The sequence below is a fragment of the Neopsephotus bourkii genome, unplaced genomic scaffold (assembly GCF_033783945.1).
Source record: "Neopsephotus bourkii isolate Nb327-2 ecotype Australia unplaced genomic scaffold, CSIRO-AGI_Nbou_v1 NB_1067, whole genome shotgun sequence".
NCBI classification, from domain to species: Eukaryota; Metazoa; Chordata; class Aves; order Psittaciformes; family Psittacidae; genus Neopsephotus; species Neopsephotus bourkii.
In genome coordinates this window covers 2,372,626-2,391,140 of record NW_026901555.1, presented here as the reverse complement: position 1 = coordinate 2,391,140, position 18,515 = coordinate 2,372,626, and the positions used below count along the sequence as shown (strand labels likewise).

The following is an 18,515-nucleotide window of genomic DNA, read 5'->3' as shown; positions in this document are numbered from 1 at the left end:
TAAGGCAATCCTTTGACACAACATGCTGGCCCTGACCTGCAGATGCCTATGGCCTTGCTCACGCACCATCCACCCTACCATGCCAGATTCTGCCCTTCTTGCACTCTTGCCTCTTGCAGTCCTGCTCTAGCTCAGACTCGTTGTGTGCTAGGGTTGTGTGGACTGCAGCTGAGTTTTGGCCTACATGACAGTAAGTCTGCAGCCTGTCCACCTTTCCTTCCTCCACTTATCAGTGTGAGAGCTCCTCTGGGCAGAGACCTCTTTCCTGGATCCCATGGGATACCTCATGTGCTTGTGGTCAGGTTAAACAAAGAGCAGCTCTGCCATTGTGACAGCGAGGCAGAGAGGTTTAATGTATTATTTAAAGGCTATACCTGCAATATTTAAGAAAGAACAATGCAGAGGATAGAAGAAATTATTGTAACTTAAGGTCTACTGCGCTTACAGAAGAGTGAGCACATTCATCCGTCCATATGTCTCAACAGTTGGCTGGAAGTGTAGTCAAAATTTTACCCAACCCTCTCCAGTTTCCCTAACCAGTGTGCAGTTTCTCCAAGATACCCATATGTTCACAGTTATCTTGAACTATTAAATTGTTTCATAAATTTATTTGGCAACACAAAATCCCATAGGAAGTCAGCATCATCATCTATCCTGCCTTTTTGGAACAGGTCATGACTTAGGCTAAGGTTAGAAAATCAGAACTTGAATTTTCACTGTAATTTCAATTTCCTCCCCCAACTTCCTGGCATGTTACAGGAATATATTTATTGTCCTACAGAAATTATAATTTTCCTAGTCTGGCATCCAATTCCTGGCAGTGATCTACAGCAGATGCTCCAGCAGAAGACAAAAAATGTTAAGAATCAAATGGTAATGAAATTCCTGCTGGAATGTCCTCATCTCCATGAAACACTTCTTCCACAACAGGCTCGGGTGGTGGGAGGTGAATGGGTGCTATATATTCTGCAGGAGAGGGAACAGCTTTCTACAGCTGCATAGCAAGATGCTTTAGGTATGTTGGTACGTACACCTGATTTTAATATTCCTTGTCTAGCTAGCTGTGGACCTGTTGATTAAAACATGTTTGCATGGGTTGATTGCATCAATTCTGAGATCACCAAGATATTTAAGGTCTCACCAATGTTTTAATGTTGTTGCTTGGATCTCTGGGGATACTTTGTGTGAAAGTTGTGTTAGCGTTTTGCTCAGAGGAAGCATGGAGGTGGAAGGAGATGGGTATTCCAAACTTCTATAGTGTGCTTGCAAGGACACAGCTAAAGGTACCTCACAGCATGGGCTGTGGAAACTGTGGTCTTCATGGCATGGTAAAGATCTTCAAGTTCAGATCTGCCCAAACCATGCACAGCCATTCTGCTAATCTTGTGCACAGAGTCCTGGGCAGTTCTGTATCCTAACTACTCATGACCTACAGACACTGCCTGACTGGCTGAGGCTGAGCTCTCTCTGCACCTCTCCTCTGAAACCAACAGCCATGTGTTTTTTTGGAAGTCTTCCTGCTCTGTCTCAATAGCTATTTGTCATGTTCCTTAATGCCACAGCTGTTTGGTTACGCCAGGTCATCTGCTTTTATTAGTCCTGTTCCCACCACCCACTGAAACTCACACCAGCCAGGACAAGATTATTATCTGTGCCTAAAAATAGCCCTTCTCTGGTCCCCCTCTTCCAGCAACCGTGGAAACTTCAGCATTTTTCTTCTTTTCTGGTTTCCACATCTGCTGTTTACCCCATGAAGGTTGGCGTAGCCGCCCTCGCAGCCGGGATCCTCGGCAGCACCGGCATCTTGCTCTTTCTCATCGCTTTTGGGACGGATTACTGGCTTCTGGCTACGGAGACCTGCGGTGTCTTTGAGCATGGGAACAGCACGCTGCAGGGCGGGGAGGTAAACTCTGAAATCTTGTCTTACTTCAAGAGAATTGACCTGCTTAAATAATTTAAAATGCTAGATTTTGAAAGTTTTACATCTGCAGTAATATTTATGCTCATTTAAAATGACCTCTTAATGTAAAATGTCAGTTTGAGCTAACTTTAAAATCCAAACCAGCTTTTCCATAGTATCTACTGTTTTAACTGAAGTACAGTATTGTCTAGGAAACATTGAAGACAGCACCTCTGTAATCTTGCAGATATGAACATTAGGGAATGAAAGGAAAAATATAAGAGCTTTACTTGTTGACAGTACTTGCCTCTAAAGACAAAAGATATTTCCTAACATTTGCCATTAAAAGATTTCTTCCTCTGTAGTTTCTTCATTTAAAAGTAGTTCATGTTTTAAAGTGTAGGGCTTGGCAATCATTTACACCTGAAGTGATGTGACTACAGCACAGACAGAAAACAAAAGCAAACATCAGATGCAGAGCACAGCAGATGAGTTCCTGCCCATCTGACTAGAAAAGGACTATATATTTCAAAATTAAGATTTATATAGGATTTCAGCTGCAGGAATTTTAATTTCCTAAGGGCAATATGGTGTTTTGGTGCTAATGCCTGGTATTGCCAGTTTACAGATCCTTTCAGAAGTGTGATTTTAGCTGCACTTGCTATTGTCTAACTCTTCAATAAAATAACCACCAGATCAGTTCCTTAAGCCACCCACTCTTCAAAACTGTTTTTGTGCTGATCAATGTGTGGTTTCAATTGCAGGATGACAGGATGATCCTTGTTGTGTGCAGACTTTTTGTTACTTCAAAGTTCAATCCAATTAGGTTTGGTTTTCTTCTGGTGTGGTGAGTCACACCAGCTAAGCATCATGATGGCAGCAAGGAATATTTTCTTTTGTTTCAAAATCCGATACCAAATGTAGGACAGTGCTTTGAGTCATGCCTCCAGATGACTTTCTCTATTGAAGAAAGAAACAACCCACAAACTTACAATAGAAAACTGCCTGTCTTTACAGTTTAAAGCAGTGTAGTAAAGCCCCAGAGATGGTGGGGTGTCGTGGACAGAGGAGTGCAGCTCAGTTTTTGTGCACTTGGGAGATGACAGTGTTAATTGTTTCAGACTTCCATTTGTGCTGTTGACTTCTAAAGTGGATTGACTAGCAACATTGCACTGCACGACATGAAAAAGCCTCTCAGACATTTAAGATAACGCTCTTGGCCAAGTGTTAGTGTGCCTGTCACTAAGGCAGAGTGACTTCAAAAGCACCAAGCAGAAATAGGAACTGTTCTTACTCTTTCCTTTGAGCTATTTTATTTCTATTTCAGACACTGTTTCTATTATTTCTATTCCAGTTACCGATTGTGTACACTGGGCTGTGTTTTTACCTTCTCTGCCCTTTCTTAAACTGGCAAATCCTGTCCCTTTCAGATAAGGATGGTCTTGAGTATTTGCCAAACAGTGCTTAAATGTGCTGTAGTCAGCAGCATCTGCCTGATGAAGTTTGAGGGCTGTATGGTACCGTTGTCTTAATTAGTATTTTACCCTGAAAGTCAAAGGAAAATCAGTTCAGAGCTCTGGAAGTGGTCATAAGTTGATGCATAAAAGCCTTGAGGCGAGGGAAGTATCTTCTAGCACCTTGTATTTGAGCCCTGTCTCCTTTCTCTAATTCACAGGGTCCAATTCTGTATGGAGCTTCTCCATCCTCCACAAACGTGATGTTGTAACACTCATGTCTTCTCTAACAAGCTGCATGGGATAAAGATAAAACTGATTTTGGCTGTAGGCTTAATAAGATTTTTTGGTAAAATAGTCCATGACTCAACTCTGCAATAACCTTCCTTTTAGAAAGACCTAAACCTTTGCTCACAGGTCTCATCTGAGGGTCCAAGTAGACTCAAAAATAAAGGAGAAATTGTCAACATCCCTGTCATAGTTTATGAGAAAACTAGTCTGGGCAGAGTAATTTGTGTCTCATGTAAGCTTAGCATAACTTCTACTGGGCTCAGCAGAGGGAGAGAAATAAGGAAACCTTTGGGCTGGTGATTGGAAGAGGCTCTCTGGAAGTTTTAGAGGTGGGCTGTCTTGTGAGGTTAAGCCAGACCTTACATGAATCCTGCGGAGCAGCAAGGGCATCAGAACTCTGCTGGGTCACACCTAAAATTGTTTACCTGGCAATCAACCTGCTTCCTACTGGTTACAACAGCAATAACATTTACTTAAGGAAAGTGTTTAAGTAGAATATATACCCAGAACGCTCAACTCCCTGACAAACCCACCCAGCTCTGTCAATCATTGTTTTAAAGATATTGGAGAAAGAAGAAACAGGTTTGGGTCTAGAAAATGATTTGCTATCAGAACATTTTGTCGCTATGGGATGGCAGAAAGTCAAGGACAGCAGCTGCCTCTGTGTTCCCCAATCCCTCCAAAACCAGCGCAAGCAACAAATGAAAGCCTCAACAGAAATGAAAGCAACAACTGTCTAAGCAAAACCCACACACTTTCCACCAAGATCATCCCTGTATCAGCTTGGGCTTTCATTCCTTCACAGGCTGAAATGCTGACAGAGGTCAGGAAAGAGATGCTCACTTTCCATCATGAGGGCTTCTTCTGGCGGTGCTGGTTCTTTGGCGAGGGTCACTCGGAGACCATCTGGACCTTCTGGTACAGTAAGTACGATGCCACTACGCCATATCCACAGCATTCACTCACAGTTTGAATTGCAAACAAGTACAAGAAGGGCTCCCAGGGATGTCTTTATTTAATTTTATTTTCATTCTCATCATCTCTCTAACAAAAGCAAACTTGGCTCACCCTTTCTGAGCTCTTTTTTTGACTTGCATTTTGCTCTCAGAATTCACAGAAATGTAGAAACCTCTTGGTGACATTTAATATATCACTACAAAGTTTTATGGAGTAGTGGCTTCCAACAGCAAGGACAACTCTTCCCCCTTACCCCTACTTCTTGATGTCCGTGTTCAGCCAAGGTCTCCTAAATTTGAGCCCATGCCTTCCCTGGCCACAGGGTGGCTGTGTTTTCAGCCATCGGGGTGCTAAGTGCTCCCACCTGCTGCTGTTTTCAGCATGGGGAAGGCTGAAAGCACATGCCTGTGGTCTCCCTGGGTGCTCAGGACCTGTAGCAGTGGGCAGTGGTGGACCATGCAGAGCTGTAACCACCTGTGTTTCTGCTCTTAAGCACACAAGATCCTTACTGTAAGATCTCCCCTGTTTTGCTTTTGAAGGTCATTGAAATTACACGTGTGAATAAACAGAAATGGATGCAAAAGAGGTTGGTTTGGTTTTGTTTTGTTTTTTTTTCTGAAAGCACATTCACTCTTCAAGCAAAATTGAATGAGAAGGTGAAACCTGTTCTGAGACACCAGTTGGTGCTGACTGGTGGCTCACATGCACTGAAGTGTGGGGTCTTGGCCCAGTGAACCAGGTGCTCCCACAAGAATGAGCAAAGGAGTGAGACCAACCCACAGCATGCCTGGCACCAGCCTTGCTGGTGGCTGAGCCAGCACCTGGCTCACAGTGGGCAATTAGAGGACAGCCTTTCCCTGGGATGCCACAACCTTAGAGAAATATTTGGCATTACAAAAAGAGGTGTTAAATAAGTTCTGCAAAGGTTTACACTGCAAAACCCTTGACCATGTGCTCGCTGGTGCTTTGGTTTGGTCAAAGATGTTTACATGCATGTAAAGCAGTGTGACCTCCTTCTGGGCATTTGGCTGCAAGTAATGAAGATTCAATGCAGTATACAATAAATGTACTCTTCAGTGACTGAAATTTCAGATGACTTTGCTGTCTCTCAGTCACTGACCTGTGTTTCCTGTAAAATCATGCAGGACGGTTACTGCCACTGTTCAACTGAATAATGTGAGGATTTTCACACAGAAATCTTTTTATAAGAAAGGAAAGGCCTAAGAGAGGGAGTTTGTGATCTAATTATATTAGATGGAAACACACAATATAATATAATGTTACCTGAAAGTAAAATGGCTCTTTCTGATAACTGGCAAATCTGTAGTACTTCTTTAGGTATTTATGATAATAGGATTGATCATGGCAAATTAATTTGCTGCTCTCACAGATATAATAATTAATTCAATAGGTATTCCATAGTCAATTTAGCATGAACTAATGTCCACCTATTATAAAGTGTTCCTTTGAGCTGGGGAACATATTTAAATAAGTGGCCAACCATTAATTAATTCATTTAACATTCATTCTATTACCCTTAATCATGATAAGCCTCAGTGGTATTAATATTGATGGGGCACTTCCATTCTAATTGTGCTTTCTCTTCTCACAAACTGGATGTCTTGTAAGGCATCTTGTTCTGGTACCCAAATACCTTTGCCCTTTCCAGACGCTCTGACACATTTGCTGAAGGAAAACAGCAGTGGGAATATTTACACTGATTTCAGTTGCTCCATCTTTCATGATTTATGTCCACCTCAGGTTATGAAGATGGGAAGATGTACGGGTAGCAGTCCCAGATCCTGTTGTATCTCTCCTTTCTCATAATTCTTTTTTTTCTTTTTTTTCTTTCTAACCAGGATTTACTATGCTTTACTCCCCAGCATTCCAATTTCAGTGAGGGTTTTGTAGGTGTTTACAGAATAGTGCATTGCCATCTGAATACTGTAAGTGTGATTTTGCAGGAAAATAAAAGCAAACAGGGATTTCTTATTTATTTATTTATTTTTGTTAATGTTCATTTTCAGCCAGCCAAGCACACCCCAAGTTCTGCACCCATGGCTACCTCTTCCCCATGCCCATTGCTCTCGGACCTTTCCCTCATCCTTCCTATGACACAACTGCAGGTAGGTTTCTTTCCCCCTCCCCAGCAGCTCCCTGACAAAGAGATTGGGTAGAGATTCATGGTGTGTTTCAGTGGTATAATTCTCCCATTGTAAACGCATGTAGCCAAGCATGACCAACAGTTTTGTAAAGTTCCTTTACAAAATGGCCTTGCAGATGAGTGACCCAAGCTCATTGAGATGAGCTCAATGTGAACTCATTGAGATGTTCTCCCATGTCTTCTCTCCTCCAAAGCCAGCCATGCCCAGCCATGAGCAGTGCACCCTCCCACTGAGTGCTCAGCACCTCCTATGAGCAACTGAGGATGCTAAGTCCTCTCTCCCACCTTCTCACTTCCTGGGAAGAGCTGGAGGCAAAGGGTTTCAGCCCCTGAGGCCAAACCCAGACCCTGTGGGCAAGCAAGAGAAATTCTCATGGGCTGCAGGCTTGTAGCAGCTCAATGCTGACTCGTTTCCAGCGTCTGGCTTCCTGGGAGAGCTCTGGTGTTGATTTACTGCATGACAAAATAAACAAACACTGGAAAATCAGTTAAAGACCAAATTGTTAGAAGATCCACCTAAGTGACTGGCTTATTTTTAATACACCCAATACGACACAGTTGGAGAGCTCTCCTTTCAACTGGTTCCCTTTTTATTTATGTTTCTCTATATTTTCAGAGTTCTTTAATGAATCAGCTGCTGTTAGGAATTTTAATTTACTAAATTGGTGGCAGCAGCTAGAATTAATTCAATGATCTTTTTTGAAATGAATTGATTTCTTTAAATAGTGTGCATCACTCTGCCTTGCCTCCAGGGATCCAGGGCAGGCATACTGCACAAACAAACATCTTGACCTTTTCCTTAGCCTTTAGCAGTACCTTTTTTATTTTTATGTTTTATTTTTTTTATGAGAATTTAATTTTTTTTTAAAAAGCCATTTGTCAGGAATAGGATGTGAGGGAGAGCAGCTAGTTTATTTTGCTGTGCTGTGCAGCATTCCTGCCTCGGGGAACATGCCGTAGTGTAAAATGGATACGAGGGACCTGTCGACAGTTGGAAGGAGGAGCCCATTGCAGGCTGTGTGCAGCAAATATGCGGGTTAAGCAGTGGGATTTTTTCTGCTTGGGAGAGACAGGCATGATGTCTGGTTTCTGAATGATCTTGCTGATAAACACACTATTTTTTCCATACTAAATAAAGGGCCCTGGAGGCATCTGTCCCTGCCTGTCAGCCCTTGCTATGAAACCCTCTTCAGCTGCCTCTCAGAAATGCCAGTTGGGACAGGTCCCAGGAAGGTGCTGGATGGGGGGATTGTTCTGCACTGGGGTTGCATCCTGGGGTGCTATAGGGCTCTGCCTGGAGTTTCCAGGGAGACAAGTATATCTCAGCACCCACATTTATGGCAGTGGGAGCATTGGGCTCCCCTGCTGCACCAACCTTGCTGCAAAGCATTTGGACACCTGCAGAAAGCAGAAGCTTCTGTTGTTAGCATTCATTTTATTTCAAACCAGTCCATCCTCATATGCAAATGATGACAAAACAGGAGGCTGCCCAGGCGGAGGGGTTCTCCAGCTATTACCTGCTCCAGAGATAATTCTGCCTTATCTGCATCCTCTTAGGCTCCCTGAGAGAAATGGGTGACGGGAGGTTAAACATGAAAATGAATTCTGTGGTTTTGGAGAGTTCAAGATACTTATCTCTCCCTAAGTGGCTCTCCTGACAAAATGGTTTCAAATGAGTAAAACGCATCTTCTCTGTATCATTTTTCTTTCAAGTGTGAATCATTTCAGCATTACCCACTTGCTCGTGCTCAGCTTAGGTCTCTCTAGCTAGCGCTTCTGAAAAACAACAGAGTGAGATGCAGTGGTTCAAAGGGATCAGATAAATCAGGGGAATGGGGAGCAGAGTTTCAGGGACTCTCTGCCTAAAGACCACTACCTTTGGCCAGGGTTTATGGCAGTGACTGGAAGAGACTTGGCTGCTGGGAGACTGAAATTAGTGAGCTACCTCCTGTCCTGTAGCATGTGATGGACACTTTGAGCTTGCTCGGCTCTGGCTGGCATGGTGACATGAATCTACAGCAACCCTCCCCAGTTCAGTGGATGAAGAGGCAGCTGTTCTTTTACTCTGTTCTCTTACTTGGAGTCAAGCAAGGCCATTAACAGGGGAAATCATGAGCTCCTGTTTTCCCTGCAGTCCTGCTTACAAGAACTGTATTTTAAACCAGGAACCTGGCACCTTCTGTAAGTGTTAATTAAAATGGAACAAAGATGTGGTCTGATTCCATCTCTCCAAGTTTTCCTATTTTCTTTCCTTTCTTGCCAAGCTCTTCCATCCCCCACAGACACAACTAAGCACAGTGTTCTTTACTCTCACCCCCTTTTGTGGTGTACTTCCCTGGCAAATCCTTCTAACCCTTTGAACTCATTCCAATCCCATTATGTAGAGCATGACATTCAACCTGAACTTGCACAGGTTCCAGGCATATTGCACCCATGCAGCAGCCAGGAGTTAGCAGAGCAGGAGCTCCAGCTTTTCCTAACATGAGCAGCATTAGAGAGTTAAGCATGGACTGAAGCGAACTGCTTTTCCTCTCCCTTCCCCTGACTTTGCTCTTTTTTACTGTGCAGTGTACAGAGGTTTCTGGACGGCATTCATCGTGCTGGCTGTCGCCACTGGGCTGGTGGGAGGACTGCTGCTGGTGTGTGGTGTGCCCTTCGTCAGCCCTCGCTCCTACAAAATCGGAGGTGGATTCCTTCTCTTCTCGGGTAAGCTGCCAAGCTGCGGTAATGGGATACAGCCAGGGCAGGAATGTGGCCGTGCTCTGCTTTGTGCTCACAGGGGAAAGGGAGGCAGCTGGGGATGAGGCACTGCTGAGAGAGATGGGGGCTCTGATGGGAGCTGCACTGACTCAGAGTAAATGATTTCCTCCTTCCCACACTGGAATTAAACCTCTGTGCTCAGTCAAGCTTTAGCAAGATGGTCTGTAGTCCTAGAGATGCTGAGGTTTTTTACTTTCCTATGCAACACAGAGGAGCAGAGCCTTTTATTTTAGTAAAGTCCATTGCTGTGTCAACCCAATGGGCAGCAATCAGCCATGCTGTGTTCCCCTAAGTCAGTCTTTGCATTTAGGCCTCTCCTGTCTCTGCTGTTAACATCTGGTAGAGCTGGAAACTCACTGACTGATGAAAGATCTACCCGGAGATTCAAAATGGGAGGGCTGGCTTAACAAAACCTGGAAAGACAAAGCCATGGCACAGCAGGAAAATTAATTAAAATTAGGCATTTATTCATTATTCCCACTGCTGTTACAAATGCTTTTACTGAATTATCACTTGGGCTTTTTCCTTTTCTATATTTGAGAAGGAATAACTGGCTTAACTAGATTATATATATATAATATATATAATATATATATTATATAGATTATTAACTTGATTATAACAGTGTTATATTGTTATAACAGTGATGAACTCAGAAAAAATCTTTTTTGTGACTCAAGTAGCTAAAGGCTGGAGCTCAGCTGAGCCATACCAAGGAAAGAGCTTCATTCTGAAGTCAGGCCTTTCTCTGACAAAACACTGCTTAATTACAAATCCTCTGCCACGTTCTGCTTCCTCATACATGTCATGAATCAAACACGAGCCACTGCCTTTGCTCCCAGTTCGGGCTTTGAGCATTCCCAAGGTTTTTGGGGCTGAAAGCTTTCGTGAAAATATTTAGCCAGAAAGGTCCCAGCACTGACCCTGGAGGAACTCCACCTAAGCTCCTTCCAATCTCATCATGTCCTGCTATTATTATTACCTTTTACTCTTCCACCCCCCTATTTAGCTCCCATTTTATAGCTCCTTTCCTAATTTCTTCTCCTTTAGGTGTACTAACCACGTGATGCCACCTGAGCTGCTTGTTAAAATGAAGCTAGATGACATCTATCTATTTGTCTAAATAATATGGAAGGCACTAAATCAATTTGACTCTATCTGCCTCTACTAATTCACTTCTCACTTTGTCCAATTTTCCATTTGCCTCCAGGTCTTCAGTCTTGCAGTGAGGGCAGCAAGCTTATGGGTATCTGCTTATCTCTTTCTTGTATAGCTTAAGAAATGTTTGGTTGGGCTTAATTTTTCTAAGGGAAAATTCCACATGGTTTTATAAACATGGATTTTGTTTGGGAATACAGGACATCTTCCTATCAGATCTCCATCAGGTACCAATGCCTTGTAGTGAGTAGCGTCAGCCACTTGACACGTGTGTGTGCTGAAGTGATTTCTTCTTGTGAGACTAGGGCTGAATGCTTGGATCCTCTCAGATGTGACACTCTACCCACCTCATTTAAAGCCCCACCTCTTCAAAACACTCAGCTTTAGGCCCAAATGGAAAAACTGAGATCAGTCACTTTCTGACACTGGCCAGATAAGTAGAATATCCCACAGAAAAGGATGCTGAATAATATCAAATTGCTGTATTCCTTTTTTCTTTTTCTTTTTTTTCCCTGATTTTTTATTATTTTTGCACTTTATTTGACTACCTCTTGATTAAAAGGCTGGGGCACAGAATGTGACACTTTTTAGAAGAGCTGATTATGCATCACATAAACCTCTTGGCGTTAGACAAAGATGCTGCTGTTTAAATTGAAGTTTGTATTAATGCAGTTTCAATCTGAACAGCAATCATTGTTATTAACTGTCATTAGGAGGAGCGAGTTCAGCTGGAAGAGACTTCCTGCTATATTTTCAATCTAAATGATAGCTAGGAGAATGCAATATTATTTCAGCAAAGTTTGCTTAGAGTTTCACCTGATCTGTTTATTTTGCAGGGGTGGGGTGATAGGTAGGGGGATATCCTTAACCCCGACTTCTGGATCCTGCTTGGCACTGGCTTCCTGACAGACTTGGGATGCAGCCCTCCATGCTTATTTTATTACTATCCCTTCTAAAAACATTTTGCATAATTGCACTAAACACTAGGAACAATAGCTTTAACACAGCTTCACTGTCCTTTACTTCAGATAGCGGGATGTGGAAAGATGATGCAGGAGAAAGCGCGTCTTGTCTTCTAATCATGGCCTGTGGGTCAGTGTTAATTAACCTTCCTTACAGAAATGATCTCTCCTTGAGGAAGTGTGAAAATGCTGAAAATCTGTAGAGTGGGAACGTGGTCTGGCAGTCGGATGGTGAGTTGGGGAGCCACAGCTGTGAGACACCCCAGCCTCTCAGGGCATCCTTTCTATGCAACTTTATTCCGTCTATAAACTCCCCCTGTCCTTTTTGGTAGTAGCCCATGATGAGGTCATGAAATCACAGCCATGGTTAATCGTTGCAAAATGCTTCAACATTCACTACCAGAAGTCTCTATGAAGATATTATTAGTACAATTACATTCCCAACTGTATTTATAGATACGCAGCCTGACATGATCTTGAGGAGTGTGCCCCTCCTTTGCTGAGGGGAATTCAGTGCCTAAGGGTGAACATCGTTATCGCTCAATTAGTTCCCTCTAGGAAACCTTTCCAAGACAGCTTTTTTTTACAGGACTTTCAAGAGGACAAGGCTGACTGTCTGCAGCTACCTTAACAAATGTACTGCTTGGCGGGTGGTGTTCCTGAGAGCCCTTTCAAAGGACTAAAGCTATCCCCTGTGATTTCCTCTGCTGGGCAACTCAGGAAATACAGCCAGAGCCCATCTCACCTTTGCATCTGCACATCGACAGCTCCAGCTGAGGAGTTATCCTTGCCAGCCTGCTCCCAAAAGTTCTTGAATTGCATGAGCAAATAGTGTGCTGCTTCCCTTCTAACATTTACCATCTCAAACTTAGCTCCAGTGCTGCTAGGGGGAGGCACACACTGCCTGGTGACTAATCGTCCCCTTGTATCAATAGTCAGATGACAATATGATTAATTGTCATTACAATGTCACTGAGAGGGACGGGTGAATGTTGCGCTGCAGCTTCTGGAAACTGAACTGCTGAGACAACTTTGCTTGTGATCCTTGTTTTCCTGTGCTCGTGCTCCTTGCTTTTCATTTCCATTGGGCATTTTAGAGACCAAGCTTAGAAATGAGCAGAGGCTTCATCCAGACCTAGGGCAATTACTGAGCTTGCTGTGCTGCCCTAATACATTAGGACCAGCTGCACAGCTGTAGGGGTAAGTGAAAAAATGACCTGAGCTCTGCCTGGTGGCTTGCTCAGGGGTGAGGAGGCTGCTTGGGAGAGCATGTGTGTATGGTGAATTTTCAAAGCAAACAGTAAGGATGCATGTCCCAGGTAATGTTCAGCAACCAAAAGAGGAGCTTGTTATCAGCTAGCCTTCCACTGGAAAGCACAGATGATGAGCCAGGTACAGTCTAAACATCTTCCAGCTGCTGTTTCTCCAGCACTTATATGGCATGCATGGGTGTGCTTGCACTGTCCTGCAGCCACAGGATTGCTGTAGGCCATGGGCTGTTTCCAGCAGGTAAAGGCAGCACAACCCCTTTCCTGTGCTTTCAGAGCAGTGTTGTGGTGCTATGAGGGGAGCACAGTGTGTACTCAGACCAACCTGTTCTTCAGCATGAACCAACTGCATTAAAAGAAAGGCAGATTTACCAGTCTTGTGGGTTAAAATGCTGAATTTTGTGCTCAGATTCCTCTTCCCAAATCAAGCATCTCTATTTTGGCAATCTCAGGCTTCCCATGTGCAGTAAAGGCTGACAGTTATGGAGGGCAGCTGAAGGTCACCCCTCCATTTCCTCGTTATTAACATCCTGAAGAGGTAACTAGTGAGAAAGGCGAATGAGTCAAAGTTCATTATTCTTGTAATTAGCAGATTACACAGAAGTTCAGTAGCTTCCCAAGAATAAGAGTAAAAGATCGAGTTCCCTCACCTGTCCCTACAATTAGCAGCTATATAGGTGTCACAAGGATATAAAGTGAGAGAAAGAAAAAGCCTGACTCCAATTTACTCACAACGAAGTTGCAGCCCTCCTAGGAGGGGGAGATGGAGCATCGGGGTTCTTTGTCTTGCAGTTAGGAGCGTACGAAGGGGAAAGATTTAGTGCCTCACTTCATTTTTCTTGCAATTAGCCCATCCCCAGAAGATGCCATTGACCTCATCAGCACTGAGGCAGTTTTGCAGTTAATTTTTCTCCATACCATCCTAATGAACAGAGGCAAAGAGGGAAAGGGAGACAAAGAGAGAGATCACTTGGCTAATTTTCCAGTGGTAGAAACCACAAGGATGCTAGAATGAGTGTGGGGGGGGTCTGGTTAGATGCGGTCTTCACTTATGCTTACCCCAAACCTCTGTCTCAGGTATTTGTGCCAATGGCAGGTTCATTTCTTGGGTAGAAATCTAGTTGGTTTTTTTTCAGTTTTTCATTTTAATGCCCTAGACAGGAAGAAATCTGTCTCTGCACATAAAAAGCCATTTTGGGCTGGCAGGAAACAAAAATGTCTTTCCACTAAAAGTCCCCAAAAGAAGATGGTAAAGTGAGATGTATTCAAAAGATGAAAAATCCAAAATAATATCTCATTTTACTTAAAAAATGCCCAAAACTTGCTCTAGTAATATGGGAGTGAAACATCCTGATATTCTCATTATGAAGAGCCTACTAATGTCTGGAAGCACGACAAATTTTAGGCAGTTTCATTAATAACTGTGATTGTTCCAACTAAGCTTTTTATTTTGACGAACAATTTTTCAGTGAGATGCCCTTTCTACACTTCCACCATCCTTCTTTGGCTGCACCTGCCCTTTTGATTTCCTTTTCTTGCTGCGGGGATGGTGTAAATCCCAGGGACTCCTCACCACTGAGCTGTAATTATTCCGGGAAAGAAGGCTGCTTACTTTACATTTTCTTGTCATTTTCCCAGAGTGTGAAAATGTTCTTAATTTAGATGCCATGGCTGTGCCATCACCTCCAGTACCTGTTTAATAATAAATCCTTCCATACTTGAGACCTGAAGCTTCTCCTGGAGAGAAGGGAGGGACTGTTTCCCCATCCTTAGCTCCTAGTGAGCTTGGGGATGGTGACACCAGCTCATGGGGTTTCCTTTCACCCTCCTCACTAAGAACTGGTAGGTCTTAATGTGATTGGTTTTTCATAAATGAGGTTTAGGCCATCTAAATTGTCCTGGGATAATTAAATGCAAAATCTGTGGTTATTTAAAGACAGGTAGGAGAATTCAGAAGTATCCTGCAGTATCTACATCCTCTGTCCCATGGGGCTATGGTTTTATTTGTGTCTCTTATGGTAGGTATTATAAGTTAATGAAATAGAAATTGATCTTTAAAAGAGCACTTTTCAAGGTTCAGTTGCTATCTAATTAATTTAATTTTAAATTACATCAGTAATAAAGACTTAATTGCCTTCTTATCAATATATTGTCTTTCGTAAAGGACATGTGACTGTTTAAACACACAATCGTTTTCTTATAGTAGAATAATTGGTATTTTAAGCGTACAACTATCATATTAAGTGTAAAATATTTATTTGTGCGTTTAATTTCAAGTGGTTTTGAAATCTCAATGAACATGCAAATGTTAGAACAGCTGTTATTTAACTCCTAGGCTGCCTCTCCAGCAAATAGGAGGACTTTTCCATGTAAGGGAGAAGGGCTTGAAATATCAGCGTGTGGTGATGTAAAGTATGTTCATATGGTGACACCAATTTTTGATTCTTAGGGTTCATTTTGCAGTTTTAGGGTATAGGAAGCAGTTTATCAGACATGACAGCTTAGAATGGGTAGCTTCAACTTTTATATAGCATGCAGGAAGGACTTTGAACCCTGTATACCTTCCCGTAAGTCTCATTTTTGGCTACAAGTTGCAAAAATGAGCTTTGTAGTAGCAGATGCATTTATACCCATTATAAGCAGAAACACAGCCAAACAGTGATGTGTTTTCTCTGACTGAGGTTTCAGTAACTGCTATCCCTGACCTGATATACCAATGTCAAGCTTTACCCATTTCCTTTGCTTAGCACAGGAGCTGGATTTTTGTAGTGTATAAGCTGCTGGGAAGAATAATTAAATATAGTACAAGCTACCTTTGATTTAAAAATTGCAAGGGAAGAAACTAAATCCAGCAGAAAGCTAAAGCACAGAACTGTGTGTTAACTATTTAACTAAATTGATTTTGAACTGTTCACTTCTACTATAAACATATTATAATCTGTGATGTATTTCTTTCATATATGTGTGTGTATGTGTGTATATCTATATGTTATATGGCACCGCTTAAAAAAGGCAAGCTTCTAGCTGTGAAGTAGCAAGATCAGATATTACTGAAGTGCGTTCAGAACTGTCATCACACTGTCACTATTTAGTTTTAATATATGTTGACTTTAAAATGCTCTCTCTATATTCTTTATTATGACACAGTAAATAATATTAGGGCCACTCTAATTTTTGTTATCTGCTTCATACGGGGGAGCTAGACCTGCAGCCTCTGATCACCATCACTTTGAATTATGGGGAAACAAGGTTCCCATTAAGGCACCAAAGCCCCTAAACCTGCCATGGGCTGCTCTGGGTCCGGGAGGTGCCTGTTCACCACGTGCTTTTCAGATGTGGCTGAGTTCTTCCTGCAAATGCTGACCTTTGATGGGTATGCATCTGGAAATGTGAGATCACAAGGTCTCACAGGAGATCTGCTATGTGGGTTACAGGCATCCTACAGGCCTGGGAGGCTCTGAGGAGAGCAGACCCTCTCTAAGTGAGATGCTGACCTTGCACTCACTGCTCAGGCTTCAGTGTGGCCTCAGCCTTTCTCGTGTCTGATTTGAGGGGAGGGCAAAAGAGTTCTCACCAATAAAAAGACTTTTTTGCCTCCTGTTATAAGGTAATTATTACTCTTTTTATTATTTTGTTGTTTAGTAGCTCATCTGAGATTAGTATCTTATGGCTATATGCCTTTTCTACTCTATTATGCATTATTTCTTTGCAAAACAAGATCACCAGTACTCCTTGTCATATGTTCTAATACTTGGTTGCAAAGCTCAGTTTAAGGAAAGGTGAGACAAGACATAAAGTGGAGCTACCACAAGCTGCAGCAGCTGCTCGCTGCCTGTGCAGCCTGTGTTTGCTCCAGTAGCAGGTCTGGTGTAGGATAAGTCTTGGCACCAGCAGGATTGATCCACATATCTTTGCATTTCTGGTTGAAATTGGATCTGACACTAGTTTGTAGGGTAGGTACAAAAAAGGAGGAAACGAGTCTCAGTGTCTCCTTCTCACTTATCTCAGACAAAAATATAAAGGCAAAACAACCCACTTTTAAGACAGGAATGCAGAGCTAGCCTCACACAGCTGTGAAAGTCAGCCATGTTCAGGATGATATCTATATGATCATGTCCAGCTGTAACAGCCCTCAGTAGCACTGGTGGTTAAAGCAAGAGGTGTTGGTGCACTGGCAGCTGTGCACAAGCTGGTCGTGGTGGTGTGGGTTTCTCCCACGGTGAGTGGGCTTGCCTTTCGCAGGAACTTGTATAGCAGTATCATGGATAATAATTCTGCAACACTAAGCTTCAATGCAGAGGACCTGCAGGAATAAATGGAAATCCATTGTCATCTTTTCTCCATTTTATTTCTATGTTCTATGTACAGAGAATAACTCATCTTTGTCTCTCTTTCCAGGAGGCTTATTTCTCCTGCTCATATTTCTCTTTGTGATATGGAAGGAGTTCGCCGCTGATTTTCAGAAGTACATCCTTCTGGAGAGGAGTGAGAAGTGCATGGATGATGTACCCGTGCATGTGTATTACGGGTGGTCATTCATGTTTGCCGCGGCAGGTGTTCCCCTGGTTTTACTGTCAGGACTTGTCTTCTACTTGGTTGGCAGAGACATTATGAAGTCGCTGGAGTAAGACAAATTTGGAGGTCTTTCTTTGAGAAAATTGGTGATGCTCCTTGTAATGAAACACACACAAGATTTGAGGGCTAGATTGGTTTTGTAGCTATAATTGTCAGCATAGATACATGACTACACTCACTCTTGCATGGAGGCAGGGATGGAGCACTGAGCATCCAATCACTGTCAGTCCAAACCTAGACCCAGCTGAACATCCAGCCTCAGCATTTTCACACTTTGGAGAAATTTAGGTATGTCTATGGGTTTTGCATCAGTTTGAAGCCCAAGGAAAAGCCTGTGCTGTTAAAAGCAGATTCCCTCAGCTGTCAGCAGAGCCCTACATCCATACTCAGCAGAGCTGGAGTTTTATGGTGTTCCCAGCATCCCTGTTTCTTGTAAGAGGTAATCGAATCTGGCTGCAATGGTGTACACTCTAATGTCTATTTCTGAAAAGCAATTAAAGATGATTTTTTTCTTAAGCTGGCTCTAATTGACGTCAAAGGACAACCATTTTAATGGGATATCGGGAAGCATGAGAAATTCTTTTCATTAAAAGCCCTGATTCCAAAGATACAAATGTACCTGGGCCTAACCTAACTCTGAACAAGTGAATAAACCAATTTCTATGGCATGAAACATAACATGAATAAATTTGTATTTCTTTACAGCACCACATTACTCTGCATTTAATATTTTCCCTGGATGCAGTGTTGCAGGGATTCTCAACCCCAAAAAGGAAAGATGATTAGAACTGGGGGAAAGGGAGAGGAAACAATAATGCTGTTATGGGGTAGACCCTGTCAGCCAGCTTAGCATGGGACCTTGTATTCTACAGACACAGCACAAAAGTCAGCTCCAAAAAGACAAACTCTATACCATTTAGATATTTTTAAGTTCTTGCAGGTTCTTGGGTGTCTGACAGATTGCAGTGGTCCTGTGAAGAGTAATGCATGATAATCCAAGCTATCGAGGTACACCAAGCTATTGAG

At 42.7% G+C, this 18,515-nt stretch overlaps 2 protein-coding genes across 2 annotated transcripts in view; both read left to right on the top strand.

Moving 5' to 3' along the window:
- Positions 1 to 8,813, top strand: part of LOC133216857 (TLR adapter interacting with SLC15A4 on the lysosome-like) — a 58,046-nt gene extending 49,233 nt beyond the window's left edge. The window contains exon 3 of the mRNA XM_061361922.1: positions 8,804 to 8,813. The gene's annotated coding sequence lies outside the window, so the exon portion shown is untranslated. The remainder of the gene's footprint in view (positions 1 to 8,803) is intronic.
- LOC133216858 (transmembrane protein 182-like) lies at positions 1,628 to 18,167 on the top strand. The gene is made up of 5 exons (XM_061361923.1): positions 1,628 to 1,903; positions 4,451 to 4,568; positions 6,630 to 6,728; positions 9,335 to 9,472; positions 17,313 to 18,167. The coding sequence occupies exons 1-5, from the start codon at positions 1,751 to 1,753 to the stop codon at positions 17,540 to 17,542; spliced, it is 738 nt and encodes a 245-aa protein (XP_061217907.1). The 5' UTR covers positions 1,628 to 1,750; the 3' UTR covers positions 17,543 to 18,167.
- Positions 18,168 to 18,515: the final 348 nt, after the last annotated feature.